The sequence below is a fragment of the Primulina tabacum genome, chromosome 9 (genome assembly GCF_025594145.1).
Source record: "Primulina tabacum isolate GXHZ01 chromosome 9, ASM2559414v2, whole genome shotgun sequence".
Classification (NCBI taxonomy): domain Eukaryota; kingdom Viridiplantae; phylum Streptophyta; class Magnoliopsida; order Lamiales; family Gesneriaceae; genus Primulina; species Primulina tabacum.
The window spans coordinates 38146956-38165179 of NC_134558.1; the positions used below are offsets into that span (position 1 = coordinate 38146956).

The 18224-nt window shown below is 34.4% G+C and overlaps 4 protein-coding genes across 7 annotated transcripts; 3 read left to right on the forward strand and 1 right to left on the reverse strand.

The window, feature by feature from the left end:
• The first annotated feature begins 141 nt into the window (after positions 1–141).
• Positions 142–2373, forward strand: LOC142555909 (uncharacterized). Its single transcript, XM_075667053.1, has 5 exons — positions 142–278; positions 355–650; positions 749–871; positions 1167–1457; positions 1880–2373. The coding sequence occupies exons 2-5, from the start codon at positions 387–389 to the stop codon at positions 2084–2086; spliced, it is 885 nt and encodes a 294-aa protein (XP_075523168.1). The 5' UTR covers positions 142–278; positions 355–386; the 3' UTR covers positions 2087–2373.
• Positions 2374–3915: 1542 nt separating this feature from the next.
• Positions 3916–5711, forward strand: LOC142556707 (uncharacterized). The gene is made up of 2 exons (XM_075668187.1): positions 3916–4670; positions 5283–5711. Exons 1-2 carry the CDS (start codon positions 4070–4072, stop codon positions 5639–5641), a joined length of 960 nt encoding a protein of 319 aa, XP_075524302.1. The 5' UTR covers positions 3916–4069; the 3' UTR covers positions 5642–5711.
• Positions 5712–6658: 947 nt separating this feature from the next.
• LOC142555910 (sphingosine kinase 2-like) lies at positions 6659–11716 on the reverse strand. Of its 4 annotated transcripts, none has more exons than XM_075667054.1 (10): positions 11216–11716; positions 10857–10979; positions 10638–10738; positions 10317–10389; positions 9425–9511; positions 9235–9312; positions 9081–9151; positions 7853–8131; positions 7600–7722; positions 6659–7067 (listed from the first exon to the last, which is right to left on the reverse strand). In XM_075667054.1, the coding sequence occupies exons 1-10, from the start codon at positions 11562–11564 to the stop codon at positions 6876–6878; spliced, it is 1476 nt and encodes a 491-aa protein (XP_075523169.1). In that variant the 5' UTR covers positions 11565–11716; the 3' UTR covers positions 6659–6875. The 4 variants fall into 4 exon arrangements, with proteins under 4 accessions (XP_075523169.1, XP_075523170.1, XP_075523171.1 ...); XM_075667055.1 differs by having other exon boundaries at positions 10607–10738; positions 11216–11428; XM_075667056.1 differs by lacking the exon at positions 11216–11716 and having other exon boundaries at positions 10317–10392; positions 10857–10871.
• Positions 11717–14747: 3031 nt separating this feature from the next.
• On the forward strand, positions 14748–16376 carry LOC142556708 (F-box protein At1g61340-like). Its single transcript, XM_075668188.1, has 3 exons — positions 14748–15438; positions 15643–15717; positions 15821–16376. Exons 1-3 carry the CDS (start codon positions 15211–15213, stop codon positions 16073–16075), a joined length of 558 nt encoding a protein of 185 aa, XP_075524303.1. The 5' UTR covers positions 14748–15210; the 3' UTR covers positions 16076–16376.
• The last annotated feature ends 1848 nt before the right edge of the window (positions 16377–18224 follow it).

Genomic DNA, 18224 nt, shown 5'->3' on the forward strand with positions numbered 1-18224 from the left:
TCCTGATGATGTTTATTCTCGGCTCATCAATGTATTTCACTAATTTTATTTTAATCTCTATTATTATTTTTTTTAAAAAAAAGAGAAGTTCAGAGTAATCATATATATATATGTAACATATAAAAGGAGAAATCAAAATTTGAAAACGCGTTTTGCTAAAAGTAAGAGTCCATGAACGTTTTTGAACCAGTTGACCTGTAAGCCCAAGGCGGCCGTCATTGAGACATCCCTTGTTTGGATAGAAGCTGCTTCCCCCCATCTGATGTTCACAGATATTTGTTAAGATTTTCCTTTTATATATTTCACTGATTTTGTTGTTCTATTTTCTTGATTGTTCATCAAATCCTTTTGCAGAGCAAAGAAGAAATTTTGGGGTGCTTTTATAAATGGATTTCGCTAACATGGATCGGAGGCAACTGACCATTGCGGCATCAGGATTTTCGGTCATGATGACGCTCCACTTAACTTTTCAGCTATTATCTCAGCACTTGTTTTACTGGAAGAATCCGAAGGAGCAAAAGGCCATTGTTATAATCATACTGATAACTCCAGTTTACGCCATTTACTCGTTTGTAGGGTTATTAGATTTACGCGGCAGCAAACAAATTTTTATGCTCTTGGATTCTGTGAAAGGATGCTACGAGGCTTTGGTATGAGCCCTTTTACGTATTTTTGTTCTTTTTATTTTTCTTGTTGATTTTTTAGTAACTTCTGATAGAGTGTGGAATTGTGTATGGTTATGGAACAGGCAATTGCCAAGTTTTTGGCTTTGATATACAGTTACTCGAATATATCCTTGAGCAACAATATTGTGCCTGATGAGATTAAAGGGAGGGAGATTCATCATTCGTTCCCGATGACTCTTTTTGAGGTCGGATTTTTCTGTACCCCATCATTTGCTTTACAACAATTGAGTTTAAAAATAACCGATGATAAAAGTTTTCTGTTTGAAAGAAAGATTGGATTTTTGCTACGATTTTTCGAGTATCATTTTTCTGCAATTTTCCTCATGATAGCGCACCATATGCAGTAGGAACTAGGAAGCTTTTTGCTACTTTAACGAGCATGAGCTACAATATAAAGTTAAATTGTTAGGTATGCTTCATTTTGTCGGAAGATTGTCAATCTTTCTTGAGAAAAATTCCTTTTTTTCCGGAAATGTGCAGCCTAGAAAGACACATCTAAATCAGCGTACATTGAAACTTCTCAAGTACTGGACGTGGCAGTTTGTTATCGTCCGTCCTGCATGCTCTATCTTGATGATAATGTTACAAATGCTCGGGATGTATCCGAGTTGGCTCAGCTGGGCTTTCACTATTCTTCTCAACTTCTCAATTTTGTTGGCAATGTATTCATTGATCATCTTCTACCATGTATTTGCTAAAGAACTGGCACCACACACACCACTTGCTAAGTTCCTCTGCATCAAAGGGATTGTTTTCTTCTGCTTTTGGCAGGTACTGACTGTTTCCCTTGGTCTCTCTTAAACCTCATTGAATTCCAGTTTGGATCAAATTGTGATAGTGCTTGTTAATTTGCTAGTCATTGTGTATATGTGTTTATCTTTTGTGCAGAATTTTGGTGTGTACCATCTTGTTATAAGTTTAAACGACCTAACTAACTTGATCTGTCGGATTTCTACAGACTGCCCCCACAAATAATATCAAGTTGAAGTTAAAATTTAAGACTTCATCTATTGATAAAGGGATGTCACTGAAATTAAATCTTGCTTCATGGATTTGTTACACTTTCTGGTGTAGCTTTTTATGGTTCAACTTCATGAACAAGACAAGGCATATCTCATGTACTACGACGCCCGTGTTTGTTCATAGAAATCATTACCTTATCATGATTCATTTAAATTGTTTTTTCTATACAGGGAGTAGTGCTTGAAATCCTTGTGGCAATGGGCATTGTTCGATCCCATCATTTCTGGTTGGACACAGAGCACGTTGAGGAAGCAATCCAGAACGTTTTGGTCTGTGTCGAAATGGTGTTCTTCTCTGTTATGCAGCAGTATGCATACCATGTTGCACCTTACAGTGGAGACTTAGAAGCAAAGCTTAAGCCACAGAAAAGGGACTAATTACTTTTTATGCATCAACAAGTGTGTCTCAAATGTTGTTACAGATTGATACAATCTATACGCTGGTCAAACTCTTGAGAAAGTAAATTCAGGTTGTGTGCAACTGCAATATTTTTGTACAGCGTGTAATTTTTATTGTTTTAGTTGGAGGAAACTTGTTCCTTCTAGTCTTGCTTGGTTTTGTCAATCCAGCGCATGCTTCGAGAGTCGACCTACAAAACCCAAGATCCAAGAATTGTACGGACCTGTTTATCTATTCGGGTAGTTTCATCCTTGCATCTGACTAAGCCCATTTTTGTTATTTGTTCGTTTTACTATGTGGATTTCGGCCAATTATCCTTATATTTTAGTTCATTATCTTCAATAACTGCCTCTCAACTATCCCATAATTCCACGAAAATGTAGAAAGAATCCATGTAAAACTAAAGAATGGGCTTAGCATACTCCTTAGTCAAACTTTTTAACATATTGTAATTGATAAATGCATATTCTAATGGGAACATATGTACTCAACAAATATAACACTCCCAACTAAATTCAAAAGTCTTGAATGAAAATGAGATTTAATTTAGGACAAAAAGTTCAATAACATATTAAAAATACAAAACTTTTGAGGAACAATACAAAATTTGATTAGGTTTATTGGGGTTTTTTGTTAGTCTCCCATTCAGATTCTCTCATTCTGTTCCAAATTGGCCAACAACTTGACAAGTCTACACGATGTTTGAATTTATTGGTGACCTAAATCGAAACAAGAACTTCCGTATCCTTTTCCATCTGATTTTAGGAATTAAATAGGTAAATAAGTTGCAAAATAATAAGTGTGGACTTTCAGTATGAGTGACACGTGCCTAGTCTTAAGTCCTCATTCGACTAAAAATGTACAAATTTGTATATTGTGTATCTTTGACCATAAGCAAGGGAATTTAAAATTGTCCATGATTGTGAAATTTTCTATAATTTAAATTATATGACCAACCACGTTCACACCATTTCACCCATGGATTGTACTCAAATCCTTTTATTTTAATTTCTGAAATATATATTTCATACGTCGTTTTTAACATTAAAAAAATTCATTAAATTGTCGTGGATGTGTAGAAATTCAGTGATAGATTGTGAATGCGTGTGGGATGTGCAATAATATATCTTGAAAATATATAGAAAAAAAATTGGGACATAAGTGCTATATTTAAATCATAGTTTTGAATAATAATAATAATGTAAAAGCATATCCTTATAGAGATCACTTTCATGTTACAAAGTAATAATCTTCCTAACGTTAATCTCGAATGGCTTGATTCTTGTCCTATCTCACTTTCTAGGGGAAAAAATAATTATGACGGTAGGGATTGATATAGATAAAAATTCGTGAGAGAGTCTCACAAAAGACATATTTTTATTTATATTTTAAAGGATATGGATATTCTCCTCTTCCTGTGTCTCTGACTTCTTTTTGAAATTCATGATGGTACTAATTATTGAAGTCCATTGATTAAAAAAGTTTCGAGACAGAAATTAAAAGAAGGAAAAATATCATTCGAATTTTGTGATGATTGCTTGAACGACGTTGAAATACTGAAAGCTGTTGCTTTGAATTCAGCCTACAATCGATTATCAATTGATAACCAAATTAATATTCATCTTCGGAACCCATGCAAAAAGCAACACATGCAGCCTGCTTCCCCCAAATCCGACGGCCCACATTTCACACAAAACAAGAAATCGACCGAGTCTTCGTTTCGATCTCTCTCTCTCTCTCTCTCTCTCTGTATGTGTGTGTATATATAGGCATTTCAGCTCTCATGGCTGCTTCATTCATCCTCAACATCTCCTCTTCTCATCATTCATTGTCTAGTACTCTGAAACACACACACCCACCGGAGGGAAAAGAGAAACCTAAGCATATATTTAATTTCTTGCGGTTTTCACCTGAAATCACACCGGGGAGCAAGCAATCTTCGACAGGTCGGGATTTTTAAAATGGGTTTAATGAACACGTTGACCTTGTCCGTGAAAATATTCACAATTTCAGTCGGGATAGTTCTGTTGGCTGTGGGAATGAAGTCTGTTGTCCCGATTGCGCTGAACGGATTCCCCATAATCCTATCTTGGTGGAAGCCGCCTTTTCTCTACCTAATCATCAACTGCATCATCATCACCATAGCCGCCTCCTCACGTTTTTTTGACCAAAACCATTTACAAACGTCCAACGTTCTATCGGAGCAGTTGGTTTCATCCGTGAAAGCTTCTTTACCGCAAGATCTTGCTGTATTATCACTTCAATCGGAGAATAGCCCTGCGGCGGTTGTGGTGTATGATCAGCGAGAAGAAAGCCATGAAGAGTTGAAGTCGGTGACTGTGAGCGATTCAAAAGTCGGTATCGAAACCGACAGAGAAGACGGCATCGCTGAAACGGAAGGCCAAGAAGCGTTTGCCGATTCCAAGCCGGCACACAATAACGCGTCGGCAGAAATTATTTCTACCGAGCTTCGGCTGAAATACCCCTTGCGGGTTACGGAGAAACCTCTGGTTTCTTCAAGATTTGTTCACAGGAAGCCAGTCAGATCCAGTAACCGGGAAGGTAACTTTTATTATAATCAGGTTTCGCCAGTACTTGGCTTCATCTAGCTCTACGTCTCTTCTTCCTACAAGAATTAGATAACACGATTTCACCGCGTCCTTTCGTTGTACTGGGCATATTTTCTTGCCTTCTGGTTGCGGTTTCCGGCCATGCTCATGCAAAAGTGCAATCATCCCAAAAATTTTCTTGCAGTAATCAAACACGAGGATGGAATATTCACAACATACATACGTGCATGTGGAGTTGGCCTATCAAATTTACTAAAAGTGATACGGCCCATTCTATCGGACTTGATATTAAAATTCGTATTTTTTTCTTGGAGGACTATTCGTTTTTCACCTGTTAGACTCTATATATAATGTTTCAAATATAAAAATATTTTACTCATACTTCCAGCTAATATGATCTTTGAGAAGTAGTTCTACTATAACATATATCATGATCTCAAACTCTATAGATTATCATTACATGGGCTTGAGCTTATTTTTCCACATTTCATCCTAACATCTGAGTAACCAAGTCAACTCCACTGATTACAGACAAGCTTACCTCTTTATACTTTGTTCCAAAGGTTTTCAAGTGAAAGAGTTTGTTCATATATGTATATATCAGGTGCGAGTGCCTTGAGGGTCGCGAAGCTGAAGCGGCAGGAGACTCTGGAGAATACATGGAGGATGATAACAGAAGGGTGCCACATGCCACTCACGAGGCACCAAAACCATCACAAGAAGCTTGACCCGCCAAAGTCTGATACATTTAAGAACCGGGCCAAGTTTGACCCATCAAGTTACAGGATCCGAAGAGAACCTTCCCTCAGCCGGGACGAGTTGAACTGTCGAGTCGAGGCGTTTATTAAAAAGTTTAACCAAGATATGAGGCTGCAAAGACAACAATCCTTGCAGCAGTACATGGAGATGATACAGTCGTGGTGCTTAGAATTATACACTTTTTGGATTGATTATTTATTGTGAATAAATATATATTAGGTATTAATTTGGGGCAAACCGAATTATTTGCCACTTTCTTTACTAATTACTCCTATCTCAAATTTCCCCACCCACTCCCCGTTAGCATACACGATAATGATATATCCAATATTAGGCTTCAACTTCTAATATAATCTGCCTTTATAAATTGAAGCTAAATATAAGTAAATTAACTCAAGCTCTTTAAGTCAACCCAATTTTAGTCTAACCGATTAGTCGTTTAACTGCTTTTAAAACACAGAACTATATTAAAATCAAAACGTTTAAAAAAATGCTTTAAATATGATATAGCATTTTGTTTTTAAAAATATAGAAAATAAATAAATAAAATACTTATAAAAATAATAGAAAAAATATGTATCTGTTAACTTGTTTTATACACAATGTGTGTTCGATCAGTACTGATACATTAAGCAACGAGGTGTCTATCTACTAATCTGGGCAATCCAAAATATGTCATTACCAATATACTACGTATTTTGACTTATATTGTTATTATCTGATATGTACTAAGTAAATTTCCAAGCTTAATATAGTAGTCTGCAATTATATAGCAGATACATCACCATGAGCAATTCATGTGCAATAAATTCGTTCTAGAAAGTGTTGGTATGGGAAAAAATCGTATTCATGATTATTGCTCAAACGTTCATATGTTCCACCAACTCGAACAACTATTGAGCTACATATTTCCTTTATTGATAGTATGTATAATTTACATTTTGAAAAAAGATCATTCTCAAAATTGAAATTAGACGAACTCATTTTGTATTTTTACCATTAAAATTATAAAATTATAAGTTATTAAGACAAAATTTTAGCAAAAAAAGTTCCCAGACGCTTAACAAGTATAACCAGATTGATGGATCGATCTATCTGACAAGTAATATATGGTTTTATTTCTAAAAAAATTGAGTTATGGTGCGAATGTTTGTCACATGTTTTACAATTTATTATAAGATTTATTGAGATATTGGACACTACATTATCAAATATACAATATTGAAGAATTAAAACGCAGTATTTAATTGAACCTCGAAAGCATAACACGAATTCACATATTTTCAAGCCAGAAACCACACAACAAACCACTATTGCTTCGTTTTCTCACTTGATATTTCCTATACAAACGAAGTCCAACCAAACTGATATAATAATCTTCTCCATGTGTATAAATTAATCGATACAACAAATCAGTCATTCCGACAAGAAGACATCGTTAATTAGGAGAAAATAATGTGGCTAATCCCTGATCAACTTTAATGACTATTTTGTCATAGCTCATTAGAGTTTCCTCATTGCACTTGTATGTTCCTTTCCCTCTGGCTAAAACCTCCCCGTCTACATCTATTATCCCGGCCTTGTCTGGGTTATCGGTTCGTGGCCCAGGTTGCAAAACGAAAGCCTTCACCTGCGGTTGTTGAAATTTAAAGAGTTTAGAATTACATAACGAAGTAAGTTATCTTTCAAACCATGTATATATTTGTGAAAATAAGCGAACAAGTGCTTTGGCCATCGATTCATGATTCGAGGGTCCAATATCTGTAAGTATTAGTCCTCGTTTTGAAATAATAAGATCTAATAACGGAAACATTTTTAGGCTAAATATTGATTGACGTAAAAATAAAAATGATTGACGCAAAACAAGATTCTAACAGCAAAAACTCTTACCCTTGATAAACAATCAACATACCATCTTAAACAATCACACCAAGTGATTAAATATTTTATACATGAGTAAAAATTTTGTACTGGGGTTGAAAATGCGACACATTTCAAATACAACAGTCGCTGCCATGATGATTCTATATTCGTTATATGTCGGGATTAAGGTTGAACATAACAGATGTGTCATATGACATGCACGTAGCATTGAATCAGTCTAGTACATCATATAGTACTAAGTTATTTAGAATGTATGCTCTGGTTTTAAAAGGGTGCACCTTGAGGTAAGATACAAACGGGGATTTGACATGGCTTCCGGAGTTTAATTCAGTCATTGACTTTAACAAAGCAAACTTTGGTATGTCCTTTATCATGATCAAGTCCAAATAACCATCAGAAAACTGCAAACCATTATGAGGAAAACCATGAAAAATGGAGGTTTGTAACATTGAATTATTCAATGAACAACTATATACTAGTAGTAGGGTAAATTGACTCAATTCTCCCATTATCATGCAGAACGGAACAAACCTCAGCATTAGGGGCTGCCATTGCATCTTCACCTCCCCACGGTACGTTATGGAGCCATATTGAAACAAAAGGACCGTCAACCTTCTGCCAATTTAAACTTTTAACATCGAGTTCAGGACCATGATAGCCGTATTGCTTATCAGATTTCATTTCAGCCTCACCGTCTACAATGATTTGATTTTCAAGATCCAACGGTTCTCCATAAGATTCATATCCAGGTGCTGGCGCAAATATTACACTGCCATTATACTTCCTCAGACCAAATATTCGTTGAACTGCCTGAACATTAAGAAAGTTAGCTGTTTGTTACATGCTATATAAGAATGAGAGGGAATCTGTAAACAAGAATAAAGATGGAACGATCAATGTTCCATGATAATTATGTTATTGTTGTCGATATCTAATTTCTTTGCAATCATACATAAAAACAATCAAATATGGCAATTCATACAACAATTTTTTCATTAAAAATAATGACGGCTCCTTCAAGGCAAAGCTTTTGAACCTATGGTGCACGACATTATATGGATACAGGATACGAAAATTTCAAATTTTTTGGAAACATGGATTAATATGTATACTGGTATATTTATAAAATAAATACATAATAAGTATACACAAATGCTATGTGGATGAATACCGATAAAGATGACATTTAACATATAAATAATTAAAATAAGCAAAAATTTGTGTAACCCATTAAAATTGTGTTTATCATAAAAACCAATCCAGTAATCCCAAGCAATAATTTGCCTTTATTAGTAACTTCAACTTAATATTTTTGTTTCTTAAAATTTTCATTATTTATATAAAAAAAATTATTAACAATTGTGAAAAGACCCATACCAAAATCTTAAACATTATAAAATATAAGTATCATTTAAAAATTGCAAGACAGCCCTTGATGCATGTCCCCATACCCTCTGTGAGTCTGTTTCAGGTACCGTATCCAATTTTTTTACAGAGTTTTTTTTTTAAAGATGTTTCCAGCCATATCCACATTGTATCTGTATTATATACATATCCTAGAAGTATCCAATACCATACGTGACAATTTTCTGAGTGTCCTAGAAACATAGCTTGTAATCCATGATTTATGTCAAATATGCTAGTATGTATGTAGCTCGAGCAAACTATACTACACTGTCTAACAGTCCCAGACTATACAGATTAATAACTGAAAAAAAAATGAACATATTTATTAGTTGCATAGAATTTCTAAACTCACGTAGACATCTAGCCGAGCACTCCCCATCCACCTATATTTCTCAGATTCGATATCAATGTCAGCCACAAGACCTGCATTGAAACTGCAGAAATAAGTAACTGTATATCAATACATAAACCGACTACTAACGTAGAAACATAATAAGATCACATACCCCATGCAAGCATCAACACGCTAAAAAATTTGGTGTTCCCTTGGGATAAAGTAGCTACATCCAATGACCGCTTATGACCTGCAATTTCAAGGCCACAATTTGTTACCTGAACTAAATCAAGGGCTGTCAATATTTCAAGAAAAACAGACCAAGAAAAAACAAATAAATAAATAAATAGGACCTCACATACCTCGAATGACAGCAAGTGTAGCATTAGAAGCTGCGCAAGGTTCACCATTCGAATCTAGGAGTGATTTTGCCATGCCATTTCCAGTTCCTAAATTCAACAACAAGCGTAGTTTGAGAAGAGTAAGAACAAAAATATTTACAATGTACAAAGGATATAAAGGAAAAACAAAAGCCGAGTTACTCTTAAGTTGCTATCTTTCCTTGTCTGAAAAGGAATGACTACATGAGAAAATATTCCTATTCATCAAGTTCAAAGATAGGATTGACCACCAACAATCCAAATACCATACATCGCAGGATGTAAAAGCCCACAATTAAACACCACATAGTTGAGTTAAAGAAGTAACACATGGTGTAACGAATCAGCATCTCAGTCATACTCCAAACACAGCAGCAATAACAATAATCCACGATCAAGAAAAAAAAAAGATTTTTGAAATATTGCTTGGTAAAATCTTGAGATTCTTGTTCATTTTAAATATATATAGACTTTTCAAATATATGAATAATGGTTCATTCAAAAAGATGATTTTTACACTTTATATTTCCTCAAAAGTACAATGGCGTGAAAAGCTGATATACACGTGAAGAGATTACATAAGACGGCAGGGACTATACACTCCAGGTGCAGCACAGCCCTTGGATCCATGTGGGCCCCACATCTGATCCAAGGGCTGTTGCCCCACGTTACAATCCGTGGAGCAATAGCATTAACTGGATGAAAAAGGAAAGCTCATGACAGCTCACACACGAGAAAACAGGTCCATAAACATCACTATATTCTCATGCTGACAATAAGTATGCACTTAGAACAGTAAATAAAGATCGTGAATCAAGTACATTGTCAGAAATAATAATTAAACGGTAAGAAGCAAACTGAAAGGTAGCCAAACCTGCGGGAACCACTCCAATAGGCATTTTTATTGCATTTTCCCAGTCCTCCCTGTGAAGCAATCCGTTTATTACCTACTAAAAGCATAGTTAGGAAAATGACAGGAACCCATTTATTACCTACTAAAAGCATAGTTAGGAGCATAAAAGCCTATGATATTCTGAACTTTCATAATTTCATCATACTCAAAATAATAAAAGAACGTGTAATAAAAGTTACAGATAAAAATTAATAATAAAAGAACGTGTAATAACTTTTCATATGTTACAGCATTCAACAATCTAATCATACTGCAGTTCGAAAGTCCCAATAATCAACCGACCTCCACCAAGATTCCGTCTCCGCTAACACAAACAATTCCATCGTACTTTGAAAGATCCAACGACTGAACAACTTCCTTCGCGTGAAGTTGACGTTCAGTTTCTGAACATTATGAAGTGAGTAAAAAGCAATATGCATCAATAACAGCTTCCTTGAAAATCGTAAGACCACTAAGAAGCACAAAATTCAGAACATTAAAAGGAAAAAAGGCACCACTGACCTTGCACCATATAGTGGACATTAGCATCGTCGAGAAAAGGCTTCACGTCATTCAAGAAAATCTTTGAAGCCGATTTCGTCCCTCCGTACGGATTCACCAATATGAATAACCTCTTTGGCCTACCTAAACTCACATACAAATTACCGAATTAAAAATAAAGGTAATCGGACTGAAATGAAACAAGGATCGTGATAATAACAATGAGGGAGAACAAGCAGGATGGCATTGAACTTTATATGAAGAAAAATCGCACCCAAGTTACAATAACAGTTAACAAAATTTCAACTCTCTGGGGATATGTTTTGTAAGCTCAATAGCAGAATAATTGGCTGAGCACTCGAAATGATAAAAAAAATTACCCAGAGAATCGAGATATTCTTGGAACTTTTGCGTCCAAATGCGAAGAGCATCGTCTGACAAGAGCTCGAAAGTGAAATTCTTCCTGATGAGTCTCGATGCGCCGCCGAAGCAGAAGATTCCCGCCTTGTTGGACACAACAGTTCTAATTCTGATTTCCAATCCCTCAACAGAAAACCCGAGGACTTCCTTATCAAAGTCCACCCGTTTGTCCGCCCAACATAATTGGCCGCTAGCCGAGAAAGTAGCATCCGTCACGACGTCCTGAACTCGAACCCGGTCGGACAACACGGGCTCCACAATTTCCATCTGATCAAAGTGTTTGTGCCCCTTTAATTTGGTCCAGCTCATACGAAATTTCGATCTATCCGGCCTGTGTAAGCCGGATTTGTCACAAAAATGGTGGATCCCGATCAACTCACTTCTTCGTGGACTTATCTTTTCAGGCTGATCGGAGATCTTCGCGCAAAACTCTCCGCAAATGAGTGGTATAATTATACTGCGCTTTATGTTAAATAAAATATATTATATTTAAAATTTATTTTATTTTATATTATTAGTATATAAATATATAAGATAGAACTTGAAATCTCATATATTATTTCATCGTGAATATTAAATTATAATCGAAATCCAATGATCAAATATATCAATCAAACGAAACTTAAATGAATTTCATAGAATTAAAAAATAATCTTATGTGTCAATTTTATGATATCAATATTTTACTTTGATTACTAATAAAAAATTTAATTTTTATGCCAAAATTATTATTTTTTATTGTAAATATAGACATGATCGAATCATCTCACGAATAAAAACATGTAAGATCATCTCAATATATATATACTGCAATAAACTTTGTGCACTTAAAGCAGATCTTAATGTATGTCAAATCCATTTAGTTTATGAGTAGGTCTTTTGTGAGACAGTCTCACGAATCTTTATTTGTGAAACGGGTTAATTCTACTGATATCCACAATAAAAAGTAATATTTTTTATGAATGACTCAAATAAAAGATCTGTCTCACAAAATACGAAAAAAAATTATTTTTTTCATCAACTTATCAACTAATCCTATCAACTTATCAACTAATCCTTCGATACAGCATTTTTTTTTATAAACAAAGGAATTGCCACGGGTATCACAAAGTAGTCAGTTGGCCTTATTGTTTCACCGTATTTGTTTGTACGTATTTACCAGTAATATGCAACCTTCAATTTCCAATTATCATATAAATTAGCAAGTTGTTATAAAAAACTAAATTTTGTCAAAGATTAATTTAATTGACTACTTAATGGCGCAACTGCTATCCTATAATCAATCATTTTTCAAATTTTGGGGTAGATAATTTTTTTAATGTGGGTGTCTACGTGAGAACTAAAACATAAATTTTTTTTAAAATATTTTTTAAAAATAATAAATTTTAATCTTTATACTTTGATTTTATATGACTCGAGACAGACTATGTAAATTAACAGGAAAAAAATTATTTAAAAATTTTTCAGCTCAAAATTCTCAACAATGAAAAATAACAAAAAAGTGTATTAAATTGAAAGAAATAAAAATATATATTAAATATATAAAAAAAATGTTTCAAATTGTAGCACCCTACATTTGATAACTGTAAATAATATACCAACACAATTCTTTCTAGCATGTTTATGTTATAATTCACGTCAACCTAGGAAATTTCTTAAGATGGCCACTTATCCTATAATTGTTCCAGATCATTAATCAAGCATAACTTGCGAACATTTAAGCGACGAGCTGTCGAAGAGAAGATACACTTTGTTGATATGAATAGTATTTATCAAATTTTTTGAATCTTCGTCTATTGTATATTCTCATACATGCATAGTATTAGAATATCTCTAATTTCGATAGATAATTGGTCCATTCATATTGCTCTCGATCTAGGATCATCTCAGGAGCTGTTCTTTGTTCATAATTTAGAGTATAAATTTCATTACCTTTTCCAATTATCATTTCTTTTTGTCTATATTCATCACTCCAATAATTTTTATTTTTCGTTTTTTAAGTAACTTGCATTTTCTTGTTAATTAATCCAGTCGTACGGTTTCTGTTTCATAGGTTTTGTAATGTAAATTATTTCGTATACTTGATATTCGTTTTTTCTCCATTGACCTTTAATGTTTTTTAAGGATAGCTTTAATGTTATCGATTATCCTTAATGTGGATTTTTTCCCGTATTAATAATTTCACATCATTAATGAATTCGAATGTTTGTTAAATAAATTGTAGCATTCAACTTGGTGTTAGCACATTATTCTAATATTTTCCATAATTTATATTGTTATTATTTTTTTCGTAAATCCATGAATATCGATTGAACTTGCATGATTTCGTTTCATTTTAAAATGGGCCCGTATAATCGTTAAATGGTTTTAAGGCCAGGGATGGGCTCATGCACCTTTTAAGCCCAATATTATCTCGATTAGTTTACAAGGTACACTCTATTTTTATTCGAACAGCTTCGTTGTTTTCTAAATATATTTTTCGATGTGATCACTGACATTTTCTAATAGATCTCATGTAAAATGTGATAGAAATATATATATATATATATATATATATATATATAGTGTGTGTGAGAGATGTTGATCTGATCTATATTTATAATAAAAATAATATTTTTTAATATGTCAAATCTAATAAGATATTCGTATGATGTGAGACGTTCTAGTTTTTGTATTATTTGTAATTCAAACTTCATTCTTGATGAACAAGTTTCTTTAATTCTTTGTTTCAATTCTATATTCTTACTTCTCCTCGATGTATTTTTTATTGAGTATGTCTCTTTTGAGATGGTCTCACGAATCTTTATCTGTGAAACGGGTCAACCCTACCGATATTCACAATAAAAAAAATACTGTGAGCATAAAAAATATTACTTTTTCTTGGATGACCCAAATAAGATATATGTCTCATAAAATACGACCCGTGAGACCGTCTCACACAAGTTTTTGCTTTTTTTTTTTATTAGGAGACGAGTGATCACAAATTCGTTACTAACATACGTATTACAAAATACAAGCAAGAAGATAAACATCACAAACGCATTTGCTTAATTTCAGTCATATATTTATTATATTTGAATAAAAGCGTAAAACAAACTTGGTAAATTTTCTTAGATCTTATGAATTTTGTATTTAAGAAATCATAGTTAATAATAATAATTACATACAATTTGTTCAAAATATTTAAAAATTTGTGGGAGCCACATTATTATTCTTGTGCATTTTTATGCAATTATATTATAATTGACCCCTCAATTACACCAAAATACAAAATGTTATTGGACCAACTAACCGCGTAAAACACTGCAGGTCTGCAGCAGCCTATTTAGAATCTTCCCCCACAATCCTCCACTTTTCAGTTTCCTCCCCTCTTCCTCATCCAATCCTAGCCGTCCATACAGACTTCAGAAACGTGTCATCATCTTAGATGGACTGTAACATAAAGGACGGATCCCCACCCTGTGAAGTTATAACCGGCCACAACCGCCTGTTGCCTCATCCCACCACTCTCACTCCGACACGTGTCCGATTAAAACGGCTAGTTTTTCGTGCCTCCTATTTACAAGGCATTCTCTCCTTATCGTATCGTGTACCTCAGTTCTTCACGGAATTTGAAAAATAATTATCGCCTAATTTGATTTTTATTTAAAAAGGAATTTTTTTGATTTTTAAGCGGGAGCATACACATAGCAGAAGTGATGTCTGTATAGAAGATTGTTGGAGGGGCGGTTCTTGTTTCCTTCTTCGGTACAGCCGTTACATCAATCTCCATTTACTTCCTGCCTCTGATTAGGGGTTTTGTTTTTTGTTTTGTTTTGTTTTTTTTTTTTTGTTTTGAGGTCTGTTCCACTGTAGACACGCATATACATACATTTCTTTCATTCCAAATCTGAAATTTGTTGCATTCCGAGAGTTTTGCTGTTGATTATCAGATCTGGAGTTTGAAGTTGGGGAAATGGCGCTCGGGATAAATTCCGGTGCATATTTAAATGATGGGCATGTGATTGGGATGGTGAGAAGTACTTCATTTGGGAGAAAAAGGGTTGCTTTGACAAATAATGGTTTGGAGCTTGGGGATGGTGACGATCATTTTTTCTGCACCTCTTCAAAAAGACATTGTTATCAAGATCCATTTCTTCCTGTTGAGAATTCTGCGCTTGAAGCCTTGCCTCAGGACATTCTGGTTAGCTCACTCATTCGAGAATTTGCTTTAAATTTGTTCATTTCATGAATTTTTGTGCTGTTGAATATTTATGTTAAAGTGGATCACATTTGGCGCATTTCGTGAGGATCAGCATTGTGTTTTGAATATTAATCTGGCTCTGTTTGCATTTTCCTTTTGAGCTTGACATTGAATATGTGGATAAGAATTGCTTCCGTGATGCAGATTAGAATTTTGTGTGGCGTGGAGCATGAAGATTTGAAGAGGCTGTTTTTTGTGTCAAAAACTATAAGAGAAACGGTAGGGTTTGATTACGAAATATTGTCCATCAATCTTGAGTTCCTTCAGTATCTAAAGGTTTTCTCTCAGTTTTAATTTTGGTTCGGCTCTTGATATGTAACAGACTGTAATTGCAAAGCAAACACATTTCGCCTACAGTACACCAATGAAGACGGTGGGGTTTCAGAAAGTGGATATTTTTGGTAATTTTGATGAGGGTGAAGCTCCTAATGCTCCGAAACAATCGAGAGCTCGGCGCTCAAGATTGACCGAGAAGAAACTTGCTGGTATATCTGTTGCTTTGTTTTTTTCTGATGAAGAAGATGGTTGGTCAAGGAAAGATTCATTTGTGGAAATGATGGAGACCGAGGAGACATGAAAGGTTTTGAACTTGTATAGGCAGTTTTGCTTTGCTGTGGCTTTGTATAAAATTTTAGTCTTGAGTTGGATTGGAAGATCTGATATTAACATTAGATTGTTGTTGTTTGTTTGTACACGGTGAAACAATATGTTCGAGCCAGTTTTTCTTCAACCCTCTTCATTGAAGATGGATTGGCTTGTTTGTACATGTAGAGCAGAACTGTAGAAGCAAGATAAAGGTGATTTGTCAAGTTGATTTCTGATTTTTGAAGGTCTTGGGATGTATAATAAGTACAGAGACATATACATTTCCAGTTGGTATAGGCAGATTGTATAAAATTTTAGTCTTGAGTTGGATTGGAAGATCTGATATTAACATTATATTGTTGTTGTTTGTTTGTACACGGTGAAACAAAATGTTCAAGCCAGTTTTTCTTCAACCCTCTTCGTTGTAGATGGATTGGCTTATGTGTACATGTAGAGTAGAACTGTCGAAGCAAGAATTCACTGTTTACGGGTTGTGTCGTGTTTCGAAAACCTATTGAATATATATTATTTCTAATTCTTCTTTCGCTACTTTGTCATCTTCTTCTGCAACATATTCTTTCAGAATTCTAAGCCTCATTTTTCGTTTGTTCACAGCCTTGGAGTATGCAGTTTTTCAATTTTTCATGTTTGACTGAGATATGATTACCGGACTGATTGCTAACAGCGTAGCTCGGTATTGCCCTGATTTGAGTTTTAGTCCATAATGTCTTAGGTGTAATAAATTTATTAATGGGCCCGTAGAAAGAACTTGGAAGTTTAGTTTTATAAAATGCAAACACTCACTATTTTTTTAAAATCGGAGTTTAAAACTCAGAAGCTTGTCATAAAGCTAGCAAAAGAAATATATGGACTTTGCTCAGTTCCTTTTCTCCCTTAGGATTTGGAACTAAATAAACATTTGCCCCAGTAGGCCATTGATTAATATCAAATTTCACCACGTCATCAACTTTCAATGGCTCAATCCCGACCCGATGGGAAGGACCATAAAGGCGGCACCGGGGGAGCTGGTGGAATGGATTCCATGGCTGTTCGTTTTGTGAATCAACTCGTTAAATTAAAAAATTCAACACGTTTTCCAATTTGTTTGATAAGGTGACTCTTTTCTCAATCAGTTCACTTCGTTGTTCTCTGTCAGTGCAACAATACAATAAGGTTTTATTACATGGAAAAATGGTAGTAAGGGCACCCACATTGTGTGTTAAAGGGATGTTATAACTCCAATGTGAGTGGACGTTATAACGACCACTCACATGGGAGAGGGTGTGGGCGTTTTTTTAAAAAATTGCACACTTAGCGACTGCTTTATAGAAACCGTTGCCGATTTGCTGACACGCGGGCCCCACGTGTTTTGAATTATTTTAACGCCCAAAGAAATTGGACATTTAGCGACGGGTTTTGAATTATTTCAAAAACCGTCGCTAAACGTTGTTACTTATTTTATGTATTGGTTTAAAGTATCCGTTGGTGAATATTTGGTCACAATACAACAACAATCCTTGAATTAGTATTTTGCATCTTCTGTTAAATTTAATTTATTTTTATGCAAGTGTTATTTATTATTATATGTTGTACCGTTTTATTTTAGGTTTATAATAAATTTTTAATTTTAAGTAAATGACACTCATAAAATTAAATTATTTTACGTATTAAATATATAAAAACAAATTATTATTAATATAAAATAATAATAATTTAAATTTCTTAAAAAATTTGAAATTGAATTTATTTAATGTAAAATAAGAGTAAGATGAATGAGTGGACAGCGGGACCCACAAATAATGAGTGTGAATGTTAAATTGAATGTGGGAGAATAGATGTGTTAATGTAATGTGTATGTGGTATGTGGACCCTAAGTTTTTTGATGAAGGTGGTGAGTGTTATAACACCCACCAATACGGATGCTCTAATAAAATGGAATTGTTACAGTGTTTCACTGGCCAATCAATAGTGTTTCGACGCGCATTCCAAATGAAATGACCACTTAATGATGAGCTTTTCTCGAGGGAAAAACGTTGGCCGATGAAACATTGTGATTACGCAGAGCCATTGGAATTTTATGACAGGTGGTGGTGACAGTTTTTATTGGTTTGATATAATTAATAATATTTGCATTTTTAACG

Bases quoted from the DNA above. Each gene is read 5' to 3' on its own strand.
- LOC142556707 (XM_075668187.1), top strand. From the start codon at position 4,070: ATGGGTTTAATGAACACGTTGACCTTGTCCGTGAAAATATTCACAATT. The intron at 4,671-5,282 runs GTAACTTTTATT...TGTATATATCAG, and splicing joins CAGATCCAGTAACCGGGAAG to GTGCGAGTGCCTTGAGGGTC.
- LOC142555909 (XM_075667053.1), top strand. From the start codon at position 387: ATGGATTTCGCTAACATGGATCGGAGGCAACTGACCATTGCGGCATCA. The intron at 651-748 runs GTATGAGCCCTT...GTTATGGAACAG, and splicing joins AAGGATGCTACGAGGCTTTG to GCAATTGCCAAGTTTTTGGC. The intron at 1,458-1,879 runs GTACTGACTGTT...TTTTCTATACAG, and splicing joins TTTTCTTCTGCTTTTGGCAG to GGAGTAGTGCTTGAAATCCT.
- LOC142556708 (XM_075668188.1), top strand. From the start codon at position 15,211: ATGGCGCTCGGGATAAATTCCGGTGCATATTTAAATGATGGGCATGTG. The intron at 15,439-15,642 runs GTTAGCTCACTC...TCCGTGATGCAG, and splicing joins CCTTGCCTCAGGACATTCTG to ATTAGAATTTTGTGTGGCGT. The intron at 15,718-15,820 runs GTAGGGTTTGAT...GATATGTAACAG, and splicing joins CAAAAACTATAAGAGAAACG to ACTGTAATTGCAAAGCAAAC.
- LOC142555910 (XM_075667054.1), bottom strand. From the start codon at position 11,564: ATGAGCTGGACCAAATTAAAGGGGCACAAACACTTTGATCAGATGGAA. The intron at 9,152-9,234 runs GTATGTGATCTT...GTTTCAATGCAG, and splicing joins CGTGTTGATGCTTGCATGGG to GTCTTGTGGCTGACATTGAT. The intron at 7,723-7,852 runs GTTTGTTCCGTT...AATGGTTTGCAG, and splicing joins TGGCAGCCCCTAATGCTGAG to TTTTCTGATGGTTATTTGGA.